At 36.3% G+C, this 26,156-nt stretch overlaps 1 protein-coding gene across 3 annotated transcripts in view; it reads left to right on the top strand.

The window, feature by feature from the left end:
- LOC136840242 (kelch-like protein 17) overlaps positions 1–26,156 on the top strand; it is a 214,330-nt gene that overhangs the window by 134,985 nt on the left and 53,189 nt on the right. For all 3 annotated transcript variants that reach the window (XR_010853562.1, XR_010853563.1, XM_067106851.1), the window contains exons 4-6: positions 17,703–17,824; positions 23,861–23,975; positions 25,749–25,855. Coding sequence is in view for 1 of the 3 variants with exons in the window: in XM_067106851.1 (XP_066962952.1) it covers positions 17,703–17,824; positions 23,861–23,975; positions 25,749–25,855 (344 nt within the window). In the remaining 2 variants the exon portion in view is untranslated. The remainder of the gene's footprint in view (positions 1–17,702; positions 17,825–23,860; positions 23,976–25,748; positions 25,856–26,156) is intronic.

Raw genomic sequence — 26,156 nt, 5'->3', positions numbered from 1 at the left:
CCGATATCAGAATTTTTAGATGGCTTTCACAGTATTTGCTCTCAAATGGCACATTAACTCTTGAGTTCTTAAGTAAATGGGGAATATCTTCAAAGTTATTAACACATGGTGGTATTCGCATGTTTTTGTGTGAAATGTTTCTCTGCTACATTATCATGAGATATTTTTCCACTCTTAATGTATATTCATACACACACACACACACACACACACACACACACACACACACACACACACACACACACACACACACACATATATATATATATATATATATATATATATATATATATATATATGAAATTTTTATCACCGTGATTTATATACAGTCATGAAGCTACAAATGTTTAATATTACGCTACTTCGGGAATATAACTGATGGGGAATTGTCACCGAAGGGGAGTTTTTTAAGCATAAATGGATCGGTACCGCCGGATCTCGATCCCTGGACACAGTACCTTCCAACGACTCCATTCGACGGTCAATGGTGGCTCAATGGTTTGACCGTCGAATGGAGTCGTTGGAAGGTATTGTGTCCATGGATCGAGACCCGGCGGTACCGATCCATTTATCACTTAAAAATTCCTTCGATGATAATTTCATCGGGGATATTCCGAAGTAACGTGAATTGATATTAAACGACATTTGTAACTACATGATTTATATATATATATATATATATATATATATATATATATATATATATATATATATATATTTATATATATATATATATATATGTATATATATATATATATATATATATATATATATATATATATATATATATATACATATATACATACATACATACATACATACATACATACATATATATATATACATATATATATATATATATATATATATATATATATATATATATATATATATATATATATATATATATCAGGATATTTCCATCTCTTATCTGCGTCCCTAATTACTAGTATCTAAAATTAGTTTATTCAGTGGCTACATTCACGTATTGCTCCTAGAATCATGAATGCGAAAACCAGTTTTACTGTGTAGCCGTTGCCTAAAAAATTTACACAGACAGAAGTATTGGCAGGTTGCCTGTATTCATTGAATTTAAACCCATCGTTATCTCTGTATACTTGGCAATGAAAAAAGTGTAGGGTACAATTAATTTTCATATACGTAGTAAATTCCATCGATGCACAAATACATATATTCTAAGTTTAAGTTTTTATTCAGCTTTCTTTGTTGTATTTTGCACACACACGCACACTCACACACGTATATATTGCATGTGTGTGTATATAAACTTTGCCTTGTCTTTTGGAGAACGCCGGTGTGTTATATGTATATATATAGATATATATACTGTATATGTATATATGTATGTATGTATGGTTGTATGTATGTATGTGTATATATATATATATATATATATATATATATATATATATATATATATATATATATATATATATATATATATATATATATATATATATATATATATATATATATATATATATGTATGTGTGTTTAAGCGCTGACAAAAAGAGAAATTGGAAAATAGTTTCATCCGTAAAAAATATTCCTGAAAAGTACGGTCACATTCTAAAGTAATATATATTGTTTCCTGTTTTCAAGATAAATATTAAAAATCAAATATTACTCCTATTTGTTGTGGGTCTTTTTTTTTTTTAACTTAAACAAGTATTTGCGTAAAAGAAGAAAGACTTGCATAATCCGCAAGTGGTGGTTATTTGCAAACATGCACCTCGAATCTGGGTAGTTACCAGATAGGGACAATATTATTTCTCCCTGAACTCGAGGTTGACGGTTGTCCGCAGGAATTCCTCGTCCCAGGCCTGGTATGTGATTCCCCTATCCTCCCAGGCTCCCCAATACCACGTTCCCCCACTCTCTCTCTCTCTCTCTCTCTCTCTCTGGCTGTGACTCACCGACAGGGAAGGAAAGTAGGTCGTTGGCTGAGGCAGACTATAAATGAGTTTTCATCCTCCCGTCTGTGAAAAGGAGTTTCGCAAGACGGGCCAGAAGATTAAAATCACAATATGCCTGTATTATCCTCGATGAAAGATTCCCTATTGTCATTCGCCTGTGGACTGTCTCATTAAAAACCATTAATTTACATCAGGCACATAATTCCCTTACGCAACCGGGTGATACACTCGAGACTCAAATGCAATGCTCTGCAGTCCAGATTACCTAAGGTTGTGGTCATTTCAGTCAGACTGGTCTGGTGGGAGACAGCGTGTGCCTCTTTAATCCGAGTGTCTGGTCCGTGCTGATGTTCCCTGCTGGCAAGGTTGCCCGTATCTGAGGGTGTATTAATGCGCGTATACGTCTCAATCGGTTTCATCTTCCTCCTATTGTCGTTCTCTGCTGACACAGGTCTCGACCCTACGCATGTTTGCAGCCAGTGCTTATTATTTCATAGTCGTTCTTTGTATGGAAGCTGGTTGTAAATATCTGGTATCAAACTATGAAGATAGCCATTTTATCATATATGTACTTTCTGTCTTTGTCCCTCCGATTGTACATTCAAATGATTACTGTACTGTACATTCGGAAAAATGTTCTGTGAATGAGCGACGTAAGATTTCTGATATACTGTATATATATATATATATATATATATATATATATATATATATATATATATATATATATATATATATATATATATGTATATATTTAAATATATATATGTATTTAAATATGTATATACAGTATATATATATATATATATATATATGTATAATGTATGTATGTCACTGAATTACTAAAAATGAGGATATTGGAACAATTTATGGCAGGGCAAAGTTAACTCTTCTGATAAAACATGCAAAGCTTTTGCTGTGATTCATTTGTTTAATGATACTAACTGGGAACCCTTATAGTGGAATATCCGGAATGATAAGCTTGCTAGTCGTTCACTAATAAGTGAGACATTACTCAGGTTTCTATAGTTGCTACTACTGTACACAAAGAGACTTTGAAATCTCCACCCTTCTCCCCTTGCAACCTGAGACTGTCACGTGTGCCTCCTTCCAAACACAGCTAACTCTGTCAAGAATTCATCGTGCTCGTCTGCTTTCTTACATAGTTTTTGAGATTTGCTTCTTTACAAATTAGTTCCCAATGAAGTGCGGGTTATTTGGAGCATATATTAGTTGTCGGTGGTATATTACGCTTTATTATTCTGTAAAAGGCTCCTTGTGAAGTCTTAGTAAACGATCTGCAGATATCGATAAAAGGCAGGAAGAGCTTGGCATCTAGACCAAAGCAGCTGAGGGAGAGAGACAGCGTTCATGTCTTTGAATGGTTTCCCCTTAGTAGGGTGAGGATTACCTCGTCGAGGCCCTCCCGTTTCTAATGGTGTACATTACGATGTATACCATCTCTTTTTCCTTGCTGTGGCCCACGACAATCGATCGACAAATAGGAGCCTAAATCACTGTTTAGGTAAATGAAGGTGTAATGGATTTTTAGGGGACGCGCCTACAAGAGAGAGAGAGAGAGAGAGAGAGAGAGAGAGAGAGAGAGAGAGAGAGAGAGAGAGAGAGAGAGAGAGAGAGAGAGTAAGGGAAATGTTGCTGTAAGGCAAATCAGTAATGAAGAAAGAAACAGATTGATGAAAGAAAAAATCAATGAGTGGAAATGGTACCTAGAGTGTTTTGGTAGTCGAGAGAGAGAGATTCATCTTATCCAAATTTAATTATGGGTGTAAGTATGCATTGTTTTTAAGTTCCATTTGGGGGCAAACTTATTGTTAATATTCTTTATGTAGTTGTTGCTGATGTAGATGATGAATGATGGTGGCTTTTGAATAATTACCTTCATTATAAGAATCTCATAATCACATGGGTGCAAAAATCCACGCTGATGTAAGTGTAAATATATATTTGAAAATATAATATATACAACGAAAGCTTTCGAGAACCCGCTCGATTCTCCCTCGCAATGTTACCAACAAAATGAAATGTTTTGACAGTTTTGAAGAGTTAAAAGGAAACGATGACACAAGGGAAACGGTCCTTATTTGAAGACTGGCAATTCTGTAATTCAGATATTTCCATCCTTCTCTTTTAACTTTTCACATTTTTCAAAACATTTTACTTTGTGGGTAACATGACGCTTTTAGTTAGATTAAAAAGGCGAATCGGGAAGGTTCTCGAAAGCTTTCGTTGTATATATATTTTTAAAAAATGTAGCACTAACATCAGTGTGGATTTTTTTCACCGTTACTCTCATTATTATTATTATTATTATTATTATTATTATTATTATTATTATTATTATTATTATTATTATTATTATTCCTGAATTGAGCAGAATTATTTCACTTTCTATGTCTATTGTGCAAAACGACCTCTGACCAGCCTTAACATGCCGCATTCTCTCAGAACCGACCTCTCGACATCTTTGGTATAGGTAACTCATTTTTAGTTTTCTGTACAAGAAAACTATTGAGATGGCTATTTGTCTGCCTGCCCTCAGATCATAAAAGCTACTAAGGCTAGAAGGCTGTAAATTTGTATGTTGATCACTCACCCTTCAATCATCAAACATACCAAATTGCAACCCTCTAGCATTAGTAGTTGACAAGTCTATGATAGATTCAAGCGATATTTGAATTAGGATAATAAAAAATTAATTAATACCTCAGAAATAAAGGAATGATTAAGTATTAAAACTTAGATTTGCTCATTAGCATCAAGTACTACCACTGAGCATCAATTCCATGTCTCATGAAAGGGTCAGGTAACCTATCACGATGCGAGGTTTCATTAAAATTATAATTACATTCATGTTGTCCCACCGAAATTTTCGTATCATACAGAAGACACACGACTAAAATACTGGTTTATTTCTCTCTCTCTCTCTCTCTCTCTCTCTCTCTCTCTCTCTCTCTCTCTCTCTCTCTCTCTCTCTCTCTCTCTCTCTCCTATCACGATGCGAGGTTTCATTAAAATTATAATTACATCCATGATGTCCCATCGAAATATTCGTATCATACAGAAGACACACGAATAAAATACTGGTTTAGTTCTCTCTCTCTCTCTCTCTCTCTCTCTCTCTCTCTCTCTCTCTCTCTCTCTCTCTGATAACCTTTGGCATTCCCTGAAAAAAAAGGTCATCACGCAGCGCTCCTTCCACCCCTTCGTACGTGCCACAGCATACAAAAGGTACATTGTCATCAACGGCAGAGGCCCATAAAGATCTCACACTTCTCATCAAAATACGGAGTCAACCTCTCTTACCCTCTCATGTTTAACGACTTCCACCATTATATTGACTATGTAACTTATCCTTTAATTAGGGCCGTTGGAGAGTAAACACCGTGCTTACCCTGCTTTTTATCTTTATTTTTTGACAAAACACTCTTTTTCGCTTTATCTGCCTTTTACTCATGCATCTGGGAGTGAATTAGATGTTCTTATTAGTTTACACACACACACACACACACACACACACACACACACACACATATATATATATATATATATATATATATATATATATATATAATGCATCTTCCCTTGAACATTTGAAGTTCCAATTGCACGATATCCTCAGGGAGACTGTTCCACAGTCTAACGGTGTGAGGATGAAAGGACCTCTGGAACTGAGAAGTTCGACAGCTGTAATTCTAGCCAGAACCTCTCTCTCTCTCCATCTTATTTCTGGATGTTAACGTACTTCCTTAATATTTAAATTCCCTCACGTTCTCGATATCCACCATATTTTGTTGCTTCTGTTGTTGTTGTTTGTTCCTTGACAAATCTCCAGTCCCACTCTCACAGTGGCTTCTTTGAATGGTATATATAAACGTTCTATTTTTTGCATATCTGTATATATGAAATCAACTTCATCTGCAAATGCAAGGACTTTGGCCTTAGTATCTCCCAAGATGACCCCGCCCTCGACTTCCTCGGTTTTCCACTCTATTTTCTCTGAAATCAGATTAAACAACATTGGAGATCGAAGGCATCTTCTGACATAATATATATATATATATATACATATATATATGTATATATATATGTATAGTGTTTTATGGGCTTTTTCTTTTATATATATATATATATATATATATATATATATATATATATATATATATATATATATATATATATATATATATATGAAGATAAAAATGCCCATAAAACACTATACACATGTTGCAGCCACATGTTTCAGATACTTCTGTATTCTTGACCACTGGTGGAAAATGGACAAATGGTGCGTAAATACAAGAGTATTTGCATGGCTTATGCTGGCGTAGTAATACAAAGCTGGTGGTATGTAGATAGCTGCGGACTTGGGATAAATGGAAAAAAGATTATTCCCTTGTGTTTTTGGTCCTCGTTAACTCCCGCCTACGTCGACTCTGGTGGCGTAACCGCTAGAACAACCGCTTGAGAAGAGTCATTAGGATTAACTCGTCGGTGAAATCCGATTTCCAATGTCCTGCTCCCCTTTGGGTGTAGTGCCGTCAGTGCACCTCACGCGGTGCACTGTAGGCATTAGTTAATGTTCTTTGCAGCGTCCCTTCGGACTCTAGCTGCAACCCCCTTCATTCCTTTTATGAAACTCCATTCATATTCTGTGTCTTCCATCTTGCTGTCCACCTCTCCTAACACTTGTTTCATAGTGCAACTGTGAGGTTTTCCTCCCGTTACATCTTTCAAACCTTTCTATGCTCAATATCCTTTTCAGCGCTGAATGAACTCATAGGTCCCAGTGCTTGGCCGTTGGCCTAAATTCTATATTCCAGTCCATTCCAATGTCCTCCTGACAGGTCCATGTTATTATTTGACTGATGATGAGAGATTCCTGAATCTTCCTTTTTCACGGCAGCTATTTTGACAACCAGCTCGGCCCCACTCCAATTTATGATATGGCAGTTATCTATATAATGTACGAAAATCCTCGAACTCTCTGATGCCTATCGTATAATCTTTTGTGCTCTATTAATCTTTGTGAGAGGGATCTTGGGATCTACCCGTCTCCCTAGCGTCAAGTACATCACAGTTACTGCATAAAATCTTATAAACACCGGCGTCTGCTTCTCTTTAGTTTTCTGTAAAAGAAAACTGTTGTGCCGGCTTTGTCTGTCCCTCCGCACTTTTTCTGTCCGCGCTTTTTTCTGTCCGCACTCTTTTTCTGTCCACACTTTTTCTGTCCGCCCTCAGATCTTAAAAACTACTGAGGCTAGAGGGCTGCAAATTGGCATGGTGATCATCCACCCTTCAATCATCAAACATACCAAATTGCAGCCCTCTAGCCTCAGTAGCTTTTTGAAATTTTATTTAAGGTTAAAGTTAGCATAACCGTACTTCTGGCAACGATATAAGATAGGCCACCACCGGGCCGTGATTAAAGTTTCATGGGCCACGGTTCATACAGAATTGTATCGAGACCACCGAAAGATAGATCTATTTTCGGTGGCCTTGATTATATTCGGTGGCCTTGATTATATGCTGTACCGGCTGTACAGAAAACTCGATTGCGCCGAAGAAACTTCGGAGCATCTTTTACTTGTTTTTTTTATTTAAGTGTAAATTAATGATTGAACTTCCGGTTGATATGGGATAATGAAAAATAAATGGATTGTTAGATGCGAGGTGTACAGTTGCTTTTCTTTTGTTCTTGACGTAAGGAAGCCTTATTTTGTCGTTAACATCTATTTGTTTGTTGTTTGTGGTACCTCTTGTTTGTTGTTTGTGGGACCTCTTGTTTGTTGTTTGTGGGACCTCGTGTTTGTTGTTTGTGGGACCTCTTGTTTGTTGTTTGTGGGACCTCTTGTTTGTTGTTTGTGGGACCTCGTGTTTGTTGTTTGTGGGACCTCGTGTTTGTTGTTTGTGGGACCTCTTGTTTGTTGTTTGTGGGACCTCTGTAGTATACGTTTTTTGCTTTGTTAACAGCCTTCTCGATAATGTAAGGTGGGTAGATGTTAGATGTTGACTGATCGTATGGAATTCCTTTTGACCACAACAAACCTTCAAGGAAAAATATGGCTCACTGAATCTCAGAACTGCTGCTGCCAGACGTCCGACACAGATAATCCAGAAAAAGCTCACTGTCTTCGACTGTGACTCTGCAAGCGAGCTCTGCTTCGACTGTGACTGGGCAAGTGAGCCCGAGCGCCTTCTGAGCTATTCTCAATCATATATTGTATTTATTATTTTTTCTTACCCTATGTAAGGCTCATTTAGGGGTCAATGCGCATTGCTGTAACAAGTGACATTTGGCAACACTGTTATTGATCACAAACAATTATAAATGAGCTTTCCAGGTCTTGATCTTCGGCGCCTCTTCAAAATTTACATCTGCCGCATCATTCCCGGTAACACGTTTGTTATACCGTTGGTTGTTCCGCTTGGAAAATGAGTCAGAGTTGGGTCTGGTCAGTACTTGGATGAGTGACCACCAAGAAAAGACGGATATTGTTAGGACGATCGTGGCCGAGTAACCTTTCTCGTAAATGCTTACTGGAAATCAGGAGAGAAAGTAGCTCCTTCCGGCGTCAGCTCCTCATCCGCCCTCTTTCCGGACATTTCTGGTTATGACCGGTAGCTATCTTGCTGACCTTTTCATTTTATTACTTTTAACTGCTCGTAATTAACGTATTACTAGTGCAACAGGTAATATCGTTTATCCCCTACCTGTAGTAATGACCTTCTAGCTGGCTTTTCGTGTAATTTTATTTTTACTGGTATGACTAGTAATGCCCCTTAGCTTAGCATCATTAGTTATTTTTTTTAGTTATTTTCCTTGCATAAGGCCACTAGAAATGTCATACCACGGCCCATATTTATATAGGTTTTGTAGACTACGTCGCCATGTCACCTATGAAATTTCAGTGGAATTATAAAGCAACTTGAATGATCGTATCGAAGTTGCAAAAACATCGTGGAGGATAGCAGTAATTGATGACACATCTTGATAAGTCTTTCCATTGCATTAGCAAGTCGTGGCGTCGAGCCGATGTGGTTGCTTGTTCGTAAAGAGTTTGTTGCTGAATCATTATGGCACGTATTTGCTTTTAGATATTAAAAAAGAATCGTGGCCCGGATAAAACTTTGTGGTTGACAGGCAGACAAGATATGACACATTACAACTTACATCGACGCTAATCGGTGTAAAAGTCTTGAATGTGGGAAAAAAGGCTGAATGGGTTGAAGGTCAGTTACTACATTAAAAAAAAACCACCATCGCCTCAACAGTATGAAATCATTTCCTCTACCCTGATCACCGTCCCAGTTACATCTCCACAGGGGCATCCTTAAGCATTGCGCGGTTTTATTTATGGAAATGTAACAACTATATTTGACAAAGTTTTCCCAAAAAATAATCCCTGGATTAATTTTTATATAAAAATTAATCCAGTTTGATACACTTTCTGTGAAGACTGTAAACCATAGTTCTTCTTTTAAAATACTCTCTCACTCCATCTACGCAGTACTTAATTGGTCGCCCTCCTCTTTATTCCCCATATTTTCTTTTCACAATTATATCACCCCATTTCGCCACATGACCAAACCATCTCCAAGCACACCGATCCACCTTTTCATATATACGCTATCCTTTTACTATATCTTCAAATCCTCACATTAATTTTCTCAGCTTTCTAGTCCTTTTCGTTCCATACATGTAAACAAACATTTAATTCCAAATGCCTCAACTTTTTCATTCCATTTCTATTCATATTCTGTAACACATTTGCATTTTATCTTATCGATTTCAGTCTTCTCCACGATATTACCCTCTTCAACAGACACCATTAATACCTTCCAGGAAGAAAGTCATGGACAATTTGCATGATCATATATAAATCATATGATAAAATGCGTGGTGCAGAAAATTTGTTGAGGGCAGTGGAAAACTTACATTATGAAAGTGAAGCCTTTATAGAATGTGTACCAGAGAAAGTGACTGGTTATATATAAAACTGAAGAAAAACGGGATCATGAGAATGGATTATTGAGCTAATTCACCTTTATGGAATGGGATTGTGGGTGATGACTATGAAAAAAAGAAAAGAAGTAACTACTGAGTTTCAGTTTAAGCACAGTATATTGAGGAAGAAAGAATGAAAGAGTGGGATATATAGAGATGGCGAAGAAATGGTGGAAAGGCTAATATTGATAGGAGATTTGTCAGGGCTTTTTAGGTGATTAGTCGTGTGGAGAGAATGGAGGATGATAGTCATCGATATGAGATGGCGAAGAAATGGTGAAAAGGCTAATATCGATAGGAGATTTGTCAGGGCTTTTTAGGTGATTGGTCATGTGGAGAGAATGGAGGACGATAGTCATATGATGAATTTGTGCTGTCTATGAGTTTTGGAGGGAGGGGCCGAGGGAGACTGATCATGCGTTTGACTATATGTGGTGGAAGGGTGTTGGAACCGAAGGGAATTATTTTCCAGGAAATAAGAGAGTGCCTATAAAAGAAGTTCACCGAAGCAGTGTGAATGTGTGTGTGTGTGTTTGTGTGTGTGTGTGTGTGTGTGTGGGCGCGTCGACGTGCTGTTTTTCAGCATTTTTTGAAAATAGATTAGCTGGTGTAATAGAATTTTTATACTCAAAGCTTCATCTTACATTAAGCAGTAAAATTTTGGTTTTGGTTAAAGATCTTGGCCAGATAGGAATTCAAGAAGAGGCAGTGGAAAGCTCATTCTGTGTCTCACCCCTGAAACGAAGTCAAGCTCAAAACCCTCCTTGCCCATTTCTGTTATATTTTTGTTATGCTCTCTACTGAAAGCGTTGAAATCCGAAAAGGACTGACTAAAGATATTTTACTACCCTGGTTGTGTTTTAGCCCCTTACACTTGATGGTTGATGGTATAGTCGGTTATCGCGGATCCTAGCCTGAATCCCACTTCAACATATATACAAGAAAAATCTTTGTAAAAGCACCCACAGAATACGCAATGAAATAAGAGATCGAAGAGATATGATTAATGAAAGAATTTCCATTTTTGTTCATTTTTGCAACTTTCCTTGTGAAATTAAATGTTCACTTCATACCTAAGAGGGATTTTGAGAGGTTGGGTGAAAATGTATGTGAGTCAAATATTACCTACTTTTTCCATTGTATCTTGATGAATTTAGGTCCTATGTCAGGATCATAGCATCTCATTTTTACTTTTATTTTGATTTAGTTATAGTAAAAAAAAAAAAAAAAAAAAATATATATATATATATATATATATATATATATATATATATATATATATATATATATATATATATATATATATAGAGAGAGAGAGAGAGAGTGTGTCTGACTTGCTCATGTGTGAGTGGCACCCATCCTGTAACGATCGAAAGGCAATGATAAAGTCTACGTTTACCACCAACCACGTTTCACTTATGAGGCTGCCCTGAACAGTTTTTCGTAATTCGTTGTCGTTAGCGTGGGTTGGGAGGGGGTTAGGAGTTATGGGAGAAAGTGATTTTAATTTAATAAAACCTATTGTAAACAACAGTATGGGAAATGAAACCAAGTATTATATTCTATGCAAATTATGGTATGGATGATTCTACATATATTGTTTAGTGAGTGACAATCATAATTTAGTTATTTGCAAAATTTCGAAGTGCAGAGCAAGAAACACATTCTTAATGAAACCATCCCCCAACCTACCACATTGTTCTTTACCACCAGTGTTTCTCGGTTAAGCTCTGCCTCTGCGCCTATGTAAGCTTTAAGCGAAGTTGGCTTTGAACCTTCTTCCCATTTTAATGTCAAATGCCATGTGAATTCAACTCTCCCTATCTTGTTTGTCTTGTTTAAAGTTCTTATTTTTTGTATGTTATATAATAATAATAATAATAATAATAATAATAATAATAATAATAATAATAATAATAATAATAATAATGATATTATTATTATTATTATTATTATTATTATTATTATTATTATTATTATTATTATTATTATTATTATTATTATTATTATTGCAGTTGTTGCTGTTGTTGTTGTTGTCACTTAAAAGGTATTTCCATAGAAGTTCGAGAAAGATTCCCGAGGTTTAGAGGTCAGATATCACTATGTATCTAACGTCGGTCTGGCAATCAAGGGCAAATTGCGCTTAAAATCTTCCTACCTCACCTCACCTGCAATAGGCAAATCTCCCTACATGAGTTGCGCATGTAGCGTTTATGCCATGGGATAAACTGTTCTTTCTAGGTCAGTCCCTTTCCCTAAGTCACAAGATTTATGCAATAACCATCCATGTCTATACTTATTTTGTAAACAGAAGCAAGCCCAGCCCGAAATAAGTTGGGCAAATATTTCTATAAAAAGCATTTTCACAATTTGCTCACCTTGCTACCAAATTTCTCTTCCTCACAAGACGCCTTACGCCACATATTCTATGCCGGTAAGTCTTCCTAATCACGCTTATCGTATTTCTTCTATACTTAGTTTCCTGGGAAAATTCAAACGAAATATATACCGTCGATAACTGTTATCTCTACACACATATAGACACACAGGTACACAAACAAACACACACATATGTATATATATATATATATATATATATATATATATATATATATATATATATATATATATATATATATATATATATATATATATATATATATATATATATATATATATATATATATATATATATATATATATATATATATATATATATATATATATATATATATATATATATATATATATATATATAATATATAACAAGGAGTGGAAAAGGGCATTAACGAGGATTACCGATACTTTTTACTTCTTTAAATCTCTTTTGGCTTGTGTGTTGCCATCTTGGGCCTGGTTGTTGGCTTCTCTGGCTGCGCAGTTTACACGGATGATGCGCTGTGAGGCCTTGGAGGCCTCTGGCAACTAGCTGGCCTTCTTCAATAGTTCAGTAGTTCCACCATGCGAAGCCAGAAAAGACAACAACCAGGACCAAGATGATAACACACAAGCCAAGGCTGCCCAGGAGTGTTCATTTGAGCTGTGGCAAAATAGGATCAGACACCCACCAGTGATTGGCCTGTACCATCATAAATTCAAGAAGGCGGCCAACAACTGTGTCCTCAGATACAGCTGGAAAAAGAAACGTGCAAGGCCGCCCAAGTATAATGGTGGCCACCACATCCAGATTCTAAGTCGCCAGCCATGCCTCCAACGGGCAGTTACCTGTGGATATGGGTGTCTTCAAGTCCATTCTCTCAGCATCTAAGAAAGATCAGCAGCAGCCACAAGACACTGGGCTGCGCCCAATAGCAGCCAACAGAAGCCCCATACCATCACATGAACACATACAGCTCACTTTCCACCTCCCGGGGAAGAATTATAGGTGGGACTTCATCGTTGTGAACGTCCTGACGCCCATGCTCGGAGCTGGTTTCCTCAGACATTATGAACTATTCCTCACTATAGCACACTGCAGTCTCCTGGACCTAGCTTTCTCCCAGACAGCCCTGCTGACGTCTGGCTCCAAGTAATCACTAATTTCTGCAGTAGATCCTACTGACCGATCTGTAGGAGTTCCCCGACTTCTTCCAGCCCAAATTTAAATAGATGCCTGGCATCCCTACTAAGTATGGTACATCACATCAAAACAGTGGTGCCTCCATTCTACTTCAAGTACCGCCTTTGTTAGGAACTATATCAGGCACCCATTTTATTGATTCAATAGACCAAACAGAAAAGTGAAATAGCATCACAATCAATTCCGACTCCTGATTAGTAGGTTTTGATGTTGGTTCTTTGAATCACTGTTGGAATTTCTCAGAAACTGAATGACAGTAATAGTTATTCCACTAACAGTCAGTCAAATTATGGAAATAATTAAATTGTGTATTTGTGATTGTAAGTTAAATTTCAATGGAAAATTCTGTAGGCAAACATTTGGTATGCCAATGGGTAACCCCCTATCACCAGTTCTCTCAAATTTATATTTCGAGTTTTGTGAAAATCACTTAATTCCCAAGATTATTCAAATACCTTATGCCTTGGCTCTGATGTTTGTTAGTAAGTGCTAACCATATATTCCTTGCCAAGTCGACCTTCTTCAGTTTCCTGTGTGTGTCAAATTCTGGCAATGTCAGGAGAGATTGAAGTTCATCCCTGGATGCCCACACCATCATGTCTCACAGCGATGGTGGCAGAGAGAACTCTGCTATTGGGAACTTGTGTGGATCATTGTACCCAATCATCTAACCTTATGTGTGCAGCTATTGCTGGATGTGGGGTAAGAGTGTATCTGGGATCACTCTGGGGGTCTCATCCACCTTTTTGGTAGAAATTGTGGCATTTTTTACGTGTAATTGTATTTCTGCTCTCTGGAACCAGAAAGATGGTCATTTGACGAAATCGGGGGGTTGGGGGCAGTTAGGCATAGGTTTATTGCATTTGTGTTTGCTACATCTTTAGAAACTGTGTAATACGTTTTCCCTCATGAGATCATCTAAACAGCAATAAGCATGGCAGTAGATAGACTGTCAGTTACCAGGGGGTTATGCAAGAACTGTGCTGAGGTCTATTGTGCTATTGTTAGATTCTGGAAGCTCTTGGGAAAGAGTGACCCAGAGCTATATGCTGTCTTTAGTCTATTCATGGATTTGTTCTCTTGGTAGGAATGGTTGTAGTTTCCATTAATCATCAGGGATTTAGCTTCCCCAACACCTCAGCAGGTGGATGAGCTCTCAGAAGTGAGAGCCAGTGGCTGTTGGGTTGGGCACAGGAGCTCTCAAGGCTGAGAGCCAATGGCTAGCAGGTTTTCCAACCACCACAGCAGCAGGACGACCTCTCACAAGCGAGAGCCAGTGGCTGTTTAGACTGGCAGAGGAGCTCTTGCGGCTGACAACCAAATGCTGGTAAGCTTCCCCACCACCTCAGCAGGTGGACGAGCTCACACAGGCAAATGCCAGTGGGTGTTATACGGGCAGAGGAGCTCTCGAGGTTGCTAGCGAATAGTTGGTGAGCTTCCCCACCACCTCGGCAGGCATAGGAGCTTTCATAGTAGAGAGCCAGCAGTTGTTTAGACAGGCGGAGGAGCTCTCAGGCCTGACAGCCAACTGCTGGTAAGCTTCCCTACTACCTCAGCAGGCAGACAAGCTCACACAGGCAAATGCCAGTGGTTGTTTCGATGGGTGTAGGAGCTCAGGACGACAGCCAACCGCTGGCAAGCTTTCCCACCACCCCAGCTTGTGGACGAGCTCTCACAGGCTATTGCCAGTGGGAGTTTAGATGGGCGGAGGATTTCTCAGGGCTGAGAACCAACACCCCAGCAGGAGGACAAGCCCAGTGGCAGTTCGTATGGGCAGAGGAGCTCCCTGAGCTGAGAGCCAATGGCTGTCGATCTTCGCCGCCACCTTGGCAGGTGCACAAGCTCTCACTGGCGAGAGCCAGCGTCTGTTGGGATGGGCTGAGGAATTTTCAGGCCTAAGAACTTCTCCACCATCTCGGCACCCGGACGAGCCCTCACAGTCGAGAGCCAGCAGCGATTCAGACGAGAGGAGGAGCTCTTAGGGTTGAGAGCCAACGGCTGGAGAACTTCTCCATCACCTCAGCACGTGGACGAGCTCTCACGGGCGACGGCTAGCGGCTGTTCGCATGGCGGAGGAGCTCCCCAGGCTGAGAGCCAACGGCTGGCGAGCTTCCCCACCACCTCTCTCCTCAACTGTCAGATGAGCTTTCACAGAATTGGATATCTAGATCCATTCTTCCAGAAAGCTATCCTCTGGAAATCGTTGGAGTAATCTAAAATCTAGGATCTTTGCATATAAAAAAAAGGCAACGTCTGGCTTGACATAAAAACATGTAAGTCAAAACCTTTCTGCATATTGAGCCGCAACCTGTGCCACGACAGAAAACCTGTAAACTAGTGCCTTTGTACAGAAGAAGACAATCTCCTTTTCCGCTATTTCTTTTATTCCGCGCCTGGGTTGCCTTTTATATGAACAAAGGCATCAATTGGATTTTATATTTACGCCACGCCAGAGGTTTTGTATGCTATGAGAATAGTTCTACTTACACAAGATAAAACTTCCCGTTATTCAGGCAGAATGATTTCACTCGAGAATTTTATAAAGAAGTGAAAATGTAATACGTTTAGCCAGTTTTCAAATCCATTTACTTGATGCTTAGGAATTTTTTCAAGTCTGAATTGTTCCTCACTGTTTACACTTTGCAGTATTAGGTTAATAATAATAATAATAATAATAATAATAATAATAATAATAATAATAATAATAATAATAATAATAATAATAATAATGTCATTTACTTCAGCTCGTGGCCAAGTAGAGTCAAGGTAGATACAATATACGAAATACTGTTACATGAGATAAAACATTATGATCATAAACAGTTGCAGCCAAAGCATTGCTAATAATAATAATAATAATAATAATAATAATAATAATAATAATAATAATAATAATAATAATAACATGCAATTATTTTCGGTTAGAGAGCACAGGCAGTTACGAAATTTAGGTACAACTTGCTCAAAAGAAAGGGTGAACGGCAACTCTTAATAATAATAATAATAATAATAATAATAATAATAATAATAATAATAATAATAATAATAATAATAATAATAATATTTAGAAGAAGAAGAAGAGAGAGAAAATTTCTGTCATTCTCATCAATATTTTTCTGATGATTTTGTTTTATGTAAAAAGATAAACTTGGTAAAGTTCCATCACTACCTCCTGTAAAAATTATACCTTTACATCCAGTTTATCAGCGACTTTACAAGAGACTTAAACAAAGTAAAAAATCAGGTATACATTTAGTAATAGCTGTTTGCTTTGCCATAAATATAGCAGCATCCCAGTTGTGTGCAAATCCAAGCATCTCTCATTCAGACATCTTTTCTGATGTATACGAAAGAACCAGTAAAGAGATATTTCATTTGACGCTCTGGGGCTAACTGAATGTTGTTGTTGTTTTTAATTAAGCTGGCTTTATGCCAGCACGGGTTCTTGCTTATAGAGCAGCCCGTGAAAGTGAATAACCTTCTGTTTAGGGCCTTATATAAAATGGGACCCTTAAAAGAGCATCCACTGACGATTTCTTCCTGGATTACAGGAAAAGGTTTGCTGTAACAACTGATTGAAAATAAAGACTCATCCGAATCATTGGCTCAAAGTTGAGAACATTCCAGTTTTCAGAAATTGAAAAAGTCTTCACGATGAGACCGTTTTCCATTCGACCTTTGAGGTCGAAATGAAATCTACAAACGTAGAGAATCTGGTTTGGAAGTCTGATTTTGTTTGTAAGCCTTGAATGTTTTCTGCATTATTATTATTATTATTATTATTATTATTATTATTATTATTATTATTATTATTATTATTATTATTATTATTATTATGGAAAAATACTCATAGTAGCACGAGTCTTGATATGAAGAAACAAATCCACAGTTATGTATATGAACATATATTTAAAGATGAATCAGTTCAGAAAGCTTCCAGGAAACTGTTCGATTCCCCTTTTCAAAGGGAATCGAACAGTTTTCCCGAAATCTTTCTGTACAGATTTATATTGAAATACATGTACATATACATAACTGTGTAATTGTTTCTCCATTATTATTATTGTTATTATTATTATTATTATTATTATTATTATTATTATTATTATTATTATAATCGTAAAATGGGAATTTCAAAGTCGTCTATCTTCGCCCGCAGGTGACCTGGTGGAGAAGACACAGGACCGTGTAGCACTGCAGGAACTAGATGCCACAGCGCTCGAGCTACTGGTCGAGTATTCCTACACTGGTGAAATTGTTATTACCGAAGATAATGTACAGGTATGTTTGTTTCCGTATCAGTTAATATTCTGTGATCTCGATATTTACCTTGTAATATCCGATTCCTGTTCCTTCATTTTGCCTGTGGAGTCGCTGCCTTTGGAAGATGAAACCACGCACCTTCTTTAACTTTAAGCCTGCTAAGGTTATAGGCATTTTGATTACCCGTCCTCTCAAGTTTCAGACGTTGTTTGTGCGTTTGCATAGATCACAGCAAGGATGAATTTTGTGTATATGTCGATCTAATGTGTGTATATGTAGATCTAATTTGGAATGGAACTTCTAGGAGTTCGTGGCGTTTACCATAGACATACCTCTAAATGCATTAACTTATTTGTATTTGCATATTCCAAGATTGTATTTATCATTTTAAATGAGATTATCACTCGATTCCAGCATCTCTCATTCCACGCCTAGGGGATAAATGACGGGCCCACGGGCACAACAGTTATTACATACCGTTCTTTTTCTTCTCAATACTAGATGTGGTCTAGCATCTAAATACAAGGCTACTGCGGTGCCCTGTCGAACTGGGGTTGTTAATACGCAAGTACCCAGTTAACATACTCTCTGTCATGGGGGAAATGACGAAACTCGTTTTGTAGACCGTGCGTGAACCCCATTGTCTGGCTCAGCCACCATAAAACAGCACACGCGGTCACCATATACATCTGTTTTTTCGTCCCCAACGAGTGAATTTTGTCGCTATGTTGTTCATTCAGGGCAGCGTCTTCTGCGCTCAATGGCTATCTCACGTTTTCCTAAATTCCATTATGCATACATCTGTATCCCCGTATCAAGGTTTCCTGGTTCTGTTAACAACCAGGACTGTGCAATAGATATTTCGTCTGACACTGAAAACAAGTTGCTTATGAGATGACACAAGAAACATTTTCAGTAATCTGGGCTACAAGATTTCTTGGCATAATAACTTAGAAAAAAAATCGTTGCAACCGTGTGTGTTCTATTCCCGTTTTTAGGGCTAGATAAAGTCATGAAAAAATGACAAGAAACAGGAAAGCTCTCAAACCTCAAATTCTCAAAAGCAGAATTTACAACAACCACTTGAAATAATAAATGAAGTTCGGTGAGTTAAAGGGACAGCTTATCAGCACTAGGTGAGCCTCACAGTGTATATCTATTTATTGATGACCATTTTTCTTTATTTTTCAGTGTTATGTTAATTTTGTCTTCCATTTTGAAAATATGGTTAAACTAGGATAGCACATTCAGTAGAATCATGTAAGACAGTTAATTTTTTTCCTATACGTTTTGTTTGTCAAGCTCTACGGTGTCTTAACCTTTAGCCGGTCTTGGGACGAGATTAGAATTCTTAGCTAAATCTTTAAGCCCCTGCAGTCAAATTTCTAAGTTTAGCGACCCATTGCAACTTACGCAGAAATATAGTTGGTTCCGTAGGAAAGGGAATTTGGCATAACCTCCGGAAGCAAGGCTCAAGAGGGAGAAAGAACTGGCTTTATTTAAAACATTGACTGAGATAGCTTTGCTTTTGCAGTGTAAACGTAGATTCCAAAGCTGCCTTGGGTTATAGGGCTTCATAGAAATAATTTTCTTTTTAGAAAAATATTTAAGAATAATATTTTTCAGACAAAATTAATCTTTATGAAAGTTAATATTTTCCAGACGAAATAAATCTTTATGAAGGTGCTCGCAAAATTCTGCATAAATGATATCGGCCAGTGCTCCAAGTTGTCACTGCCGAAAATAACGAGGAATATGAAAAAGAACACTTCCCTAGCCTGGATCATAAAGTGATTTTAAGAAGCCCTTACCACTCACTCTCTCTCATCTAATGCGACCCTGGGTGGTCTGCACGTTTACCTGCATGCGATGGAAGTTCCGATATTACTTGGATTCCACGAAAAGGTTACTGAAATTTCACAAAGATTTGCCTCAGGAGTTAGCCTTAGGACTGAATGCATATTTAATAAAAAAAAATTCAGCCTCAAAGAACAATATTTAAGTGCAAACTTTAATCATTGTAAAAGCGCCGAATAACTCCTTTTTGGTTGATTTAGAAAGCTTTTAAAAATTTTTTTTTAATTTTTTGTTGATTTTGAAAGTTTTTTTTTTTTTTTTTTTATAGTTAGGAGCGAGTACACAAATTCAAGAGCAAATTATCCTGTGCTCCGTTCCATAATTCTTAATCCAGGTATTGCCAAAACCCTTTTCAGGCCTTTCAGCTTTCATCGTCACTCAGTTCTTTTAGCTGTTGTTGATAGGTTGGTGATATACCTTACATTTATATTTATTTATGTTAGAACGAGAGAGTATAACTGGTTGTTATTAGTAATATAACAAGGTGCTTGTTTAAAGTACAGCAGTTTTATAAATATGTTGTTATATTGGGTTGGTGATCATTTACCAAAGAGCAGTTAACATTTACCTCTGGCTTGTAAATACTTTTCTCGAGTCTGTATATAGCTATTGGAATAACAGGATTATTGTAACTTCGGCTGAAGACAAATAAAGAAGGATTAAGGACATCGGTATTATCTCTGATTATTCCACCAAGTACAATTGGGATATAACAGTTGGTCTCCTTAGCTTGCTGAACTTAATTTATTATTTTAATAGTTCTATTGTAAATTTACTTTTGGTAATCCTGTTTTGATAACTTTCATGTTAACAATATTTTTGACGGATCCTACTTTTTATATATTTCATAAATTTCTAATAATTTTTTGTGATATTAATTGTTTTGCATGACTTGTTTAACTAATGTTTCTTTTGCAAAATTTGTCCTCTTGATTCTTTGAAATTGGATGAACCCCGAAATGTTGACAATATGTTACATATATTACAGACTACTCATTGTCCTTTTTATTTCATCTCTCAAGCTATATATGTATATATATACTGTATATATATATATTTATATAAAATATATATATATATATACATACACATACATATACATATATATATGTATACATATACATATACATGTATATATAAATACTTATACATTATATATATATATATATATATATATATATATATATATATATATATATATATATATATATATTATATATACACATATATATACATTATATACATATATATTATATATATATATATATATATATATATATATTATATATATATATATATGTATATATATATATATATATATATATATATATATATGTATATATATATATATATATATATATATATATATATATATATATATATATATATATATATATATATATATATATATATATTATCGTAGAGCCGGAGGAAGGAATGAGGGAAGGTTTTCATCAAGCGCTTTCCTGTTTTTTTCACACCTCCTCAGTGTCAAGTGATACATAAGATCATTATTTGTTAATTATAATTTTAAGTTAATCAGTTTTGACGTCAGCTCATTGTTGAAAAAAGTACCAGTAGATGATCTACTTGAATTTATGAGGGAGGAAATGGAAAAGCACACTTTTTCTTTGGATAGGCCCTCTGTTTAAGCTTATAGAATTGTGTGTTAGAGGTTGTAAATTGGTGTTTGGAGAAAAGTATTATGAGCAAAACTTTGGCATGGCAATAGGCAATCCATTATCTTCAGTGCTTAGTAACCATTATATGGAGTTTTTCGAAAATATCTACCTACCAAGGATACTTCCTAAAGGTATCCTGTGAGTTAAGTATGTTGATGATATATTTTGTGCTTGGCCTCTTAACAAAGATGAAGAGAGCGTCCTAAAAGCATTAAATGCCCTATGGAGTACCTTCTATAAAATTTACCTTAGAAACAGAAGTAGATAATAAGTTGGGGTTTTTAGATGTTTTAATTGTGAGGAATAATAGAAATTTTTAATTTTCTGTGTACAGGAAGTCTACGAATTTACATTCCTATATACATTTTTATTCAAACCATCGTTCGAGAACGAAGATAATTGTATTTTCGCCTAGTTTTTAAGGGCGCTGCCGGTCAGTTACCCTGACTTTCTCGAGGCTGACCTTCGGAAGGTCCGAGCGATTGCAACAAGTCTCAGAAACCCTTGTGATTTTATTGACAGCTTTCCTTAAATTAAGAAAAACTTTTTATGAAGTTTGTCAACAGTGATTTGAATGTGAAAAACCTTCTTGTTTTACCATAGTGTAACCAGTTTATGGCCACCCCTGGGGTGTTTAGACCATTTAATGTTAATGTCATGTTTAAGAACTACGTACTTAAGAACATGTTAACCAGGAATTCCCCTCCACAGAAGAATGGTTGCATATATGAGATCTCTTGCAATCAGTGTAATAAAAAGTACGTGGGACAGAGTGGCAAGGATCTTGAAACAAGATTAAAACAACATAAATATAATGTGGGAGTATAAAGAATACTGCAATTATTTTATTTCACCATATGAATGAATGCAACCACACCATCAGTTGGAAAAATGCTAAAGAGATCATGTTCAGTAAAGACATCATGAAAAGAAACTTGTATAATAAAATAAAAAAGAATCGTATAATAAAATAAAAATTGTGTAGATTTGATCAACAGCAGCACCGGGATATACGAACCGGACGGACTACTTGTAAATAAAATTTTTAGAGAATTAGTTTATATGCTTATGTACTGCTGCCGCAGAGGTGTCTTTGTAACAAATAATGATTTTTTGTATCACTTGACCCTGAGGAGGCGTGAAAGAAACACGACAGCGCTTGGTCAGCTCCTTGTTTCATTCCTTCCTCCAGCTCTATGATAACATAAAATATCGCAAGTTTTAGCGATAGATCGGCAATATATATATATATATATATATATATATATATATATATATATATATATATATATATATATATATATATATATATATATATATATATATATATATATAATATGTGTGTGTCTGTGTGTGTGTTTGTGCATGTAAATTTATGCGTGCGCGTGTGAATGATGTATAAAAATGTATCTGTTTTGGACAGGTTTGCTTTTACTTACAGATATTATCGATTACATGTGTATACTTACATTTTTATTACATAACTGTATTTGCAAAACATCCGGGTTCTCAACACAGTGTGTAGTTGAATGTAAGAGGCTTCTTTGTCATGCCTTTCAAGCAAGAAATTTCAATTAAAGAAGCGAACATCGTCTCAGTCTGATTCCAACGATATTAGGAAATTTTTCATACCTGCCTTTTGTCACGCAACCTGATAACGATTCAGGCTAAAAGCGCCTTCAGTCTGGCCTCTCCTTTGCTCCTTTTCGTTTGCATTTGTTTCTTAGTTTCTTTTATCTCTACTTAATCTTTCTAGTATTTTCTTTCTCTTTGATTCCCTCCTCCCATTCATCTTTTCTCTTATAGCTTCAGCTCCCTTTCGACGTTCCTGTTCTCTAAAGTCATCTGCATCACTGATCCTCACTGCAGCTTCGTATGGGCCACCATTATTATGAGCTTTATTCTAACATACTTCTGTTCTTCTCTTCCGCTTTCTTCCTCCATGTCTTCCTGCTTGGTCCTTTTCACATTTTCATAATCTGTGTTCCTCCTCGTAGGCCTAAATCCAGTTTTACTTTTCTGTAAAAGAAAACTGTTGAGATGACTTTGTCTGTCCGTCCGCACTTTTCCTGTCCGCCCTCGGATCTTAAAACTACTGAGGCTAGAGGGCTGTAAAATGTTATGTTGATCATTCACCCTCCAGTCGTCAAACATACCAAATTGCAGTCCTCAAGTCTCAGTAATATTAATTTTATTTAAGGTTAAAGTTAGCCATGATCGTGCGCCTGGCACCACTATAGGTGCCAACAACACAGGCCACCACCACCTGGGCGTGGCTTAAAGTTTCATGGGCTGCAGCTGAGAGTTTCATGGGCCGTGGCTGAGAGTTTCTTACAGCATTATACGCTGTACAGAATAGCAGATTCGATTATTTATGCTAGAAAAGCAAAAAGAAAAAATCACAAATTTCCTACCTCCAGAAATATTTTAACATTATTATTATTATTATTATTATTATTATTATTATTATTATTATTATTATTATTATTATTATTATTATTATTATTATTAATAGGTACTGCTCCCAGCATCCAGTCTTCTTCAGATGAGCAGCGTGAGAGAAGCATGTTGCAAATTTCTTATGAAGCAGCTCCATCCTTCTAACTGCCTGGGAATCCGAAGTTTTGCAGGTAAGCAGACTCTGCCAAATGTAAGGCTCCTTTTATTAATTTCAGGCTTTGATTTTTGTCAGGAAATGGTTGTTCCCTCTGTTACAGGCTTATGCTATTAATTAGGTGAGGGGTATGCATCCACTGGTTGGGAGAATGAGCAATCTAATGTGTGAATAAGACTGAGCATACGTTATTTCCCAACCGCAGGGCGAATGAGATTTATAATTCGCGTTTTTCTACCAGCCATCGGGGGAATGATGCTAAGAATTATATATATTTTGTTCTCCCAGCCATTGCCTACATAAGGATGCATTCCCAACTGCTGGGAGATAAGACTGCTTTGTAAGTAATTCTCCTAGTTGTTGGAGGAACAAGACTTATAGTGTGTGTTATTCCATCAACGGGCTGAGGAGTAAATTTTAACTTCAGTGTTATTTATTGAGCCACTGGGAATAGCACTCTTATGGTATTATGTCCACAATCATGTAACGTCAAATATACGTAAACGCAGTATTGCTGAATTGTGTGTGAGTTCATTTCCTTTTTGTTGTTAGAAATAAACTTGTTGCTAAAATTGTTACAAATCTTTATTCCAGTTTCCGTTGTACATAAGTTGTCATCATACCAGCAAGGATTATTGCTTCAAGATCGGCTCGTGAAACACCATGTTACTTGTTGAAGGTTCACATGGCCTTATGTAGTTAGCAGCGCGCGGGAAGAAAGGGGGAGAACTCTTGGGAGCGATTTCGAAATAAAACTCCAAGGAGAATAATCAATCACTTCGAGAATAAAGCTTTAAATGCAGAATGACTGATAGTTGGGAGGTTATGGTCTACTAATATTAAAGACCGAAAAGGAATAGAGAAGAATTTTAGTTGGAATTCAATGTACTCGAGTCGTCTTTTCGCGTATGAATGTGATTCCAATGTGGTGTCTGAGAAGTCGTATCATGTCTTCCATGTGACAGCCAGTTATCTGCAGCCACCGTTGTTTACAGCGAGAATTACGGAAAAAGTTTATGTTTATTCTTGGGTTAGAGGTACTTTGATGATAAGTTCTGGTCATCATTAGTGTACGGGGAAAAGTTGAATAGTTCAAGTAATTTTAAGTTACTGTTAAGTATGCATATATATACACATATATATTATATATATATGTATGTAGTATGTATGTACGTATATATATATATATATATATATATATATATATATATATATATATGTATGTATATATATATATATATATATATATATATATATATATATATATATATATATATATATATATATATATATATGTGTGTGTGTGTGTGTGTGTGTGTGTATGTTATATATATATTATATTAAGTATATATATGTAATACACAAACATATTTATATATAAAACACACTTCACATATATATATATATATACATATGTATGTATGTATGTATGTATGTATGTATACTTAACATTGTAGGGCAACTTTATGGAAACGCCCAGATGGCGTTTCATCCGCAAACAGCATCGCAGACGCCCAGTCAGTTGTTTATGATATAACAGAGAGCGAATACAACCACCCTGTTATTAATCATTTTTATTATGATAATGCTAATTTTCATTTTAATACAGAAAATTTAATCGAAAGTGTTAGTTACAGCAAAGTACGTGTTTAGAAAAACTGCTGTTTTTCCTAAAAAAAATTTACGAAATAATTAATTTTCTTCTCTCTTAGATTTTAATGTATTACCTTCGTATATTTACATATCTCCTTATTAGTGTCCTCACTGACGTAGGTTCTCATTTTTCTAGATGCTCACAGCTGTGGGGAACTCCACACCCGCTCCCACAGATTCGCCCTTCAGAATTTCTCCGAAGTTTGTGGAACGGAGGAATTCCTGTTACTTCCATTCAAGCAGGTGGGTTTCGGAATCAATTAATTGATGCAGCCTCACATAAGGGCCACTTTCTATGTCTTGAATGAGTGAAGATTATAGAAGATGGAATCAGTCTTTGTTCACTTATTTGCATATTTGATTATACGAATTCAATCACTTATGTACACGATTATGTGTTTCCATTGTTATAAGATTGGAGAGAGAGAGAGAGAGAGAGAGAGAGAGAGAGAGAGAGAGAGAGAGAGAGAGAGAGAGAGAGAGAGCGGTGAATCTTTGTTATGTAAGAAGCCCCATCCAGTATGGTGGGCTGGCTACTCACTAA

The sequence above is a fragment of the Macrobrachium rosenbergii genome, chromosome 7 (genome assembly GCF_040412425.1).
Source record: "Macrobrachium rosenbergii isolate ZJJX-2024 chromosome 7, ASM4041242v1, whole genome shotgun sequence".
Classification (NCBI taxonomy): Eukaryota; Metazoa; Arthropoda; class Malacostraca; order Decapoda; family Palaemonidae; genus Macrobrachium; species Macrobrachium rosenbergii.
The sequence above is the reverse complement of the archived record's forward strand: the minus strand, read 5'-3'. Positions and strand labels throughout refer to the sequence as shown.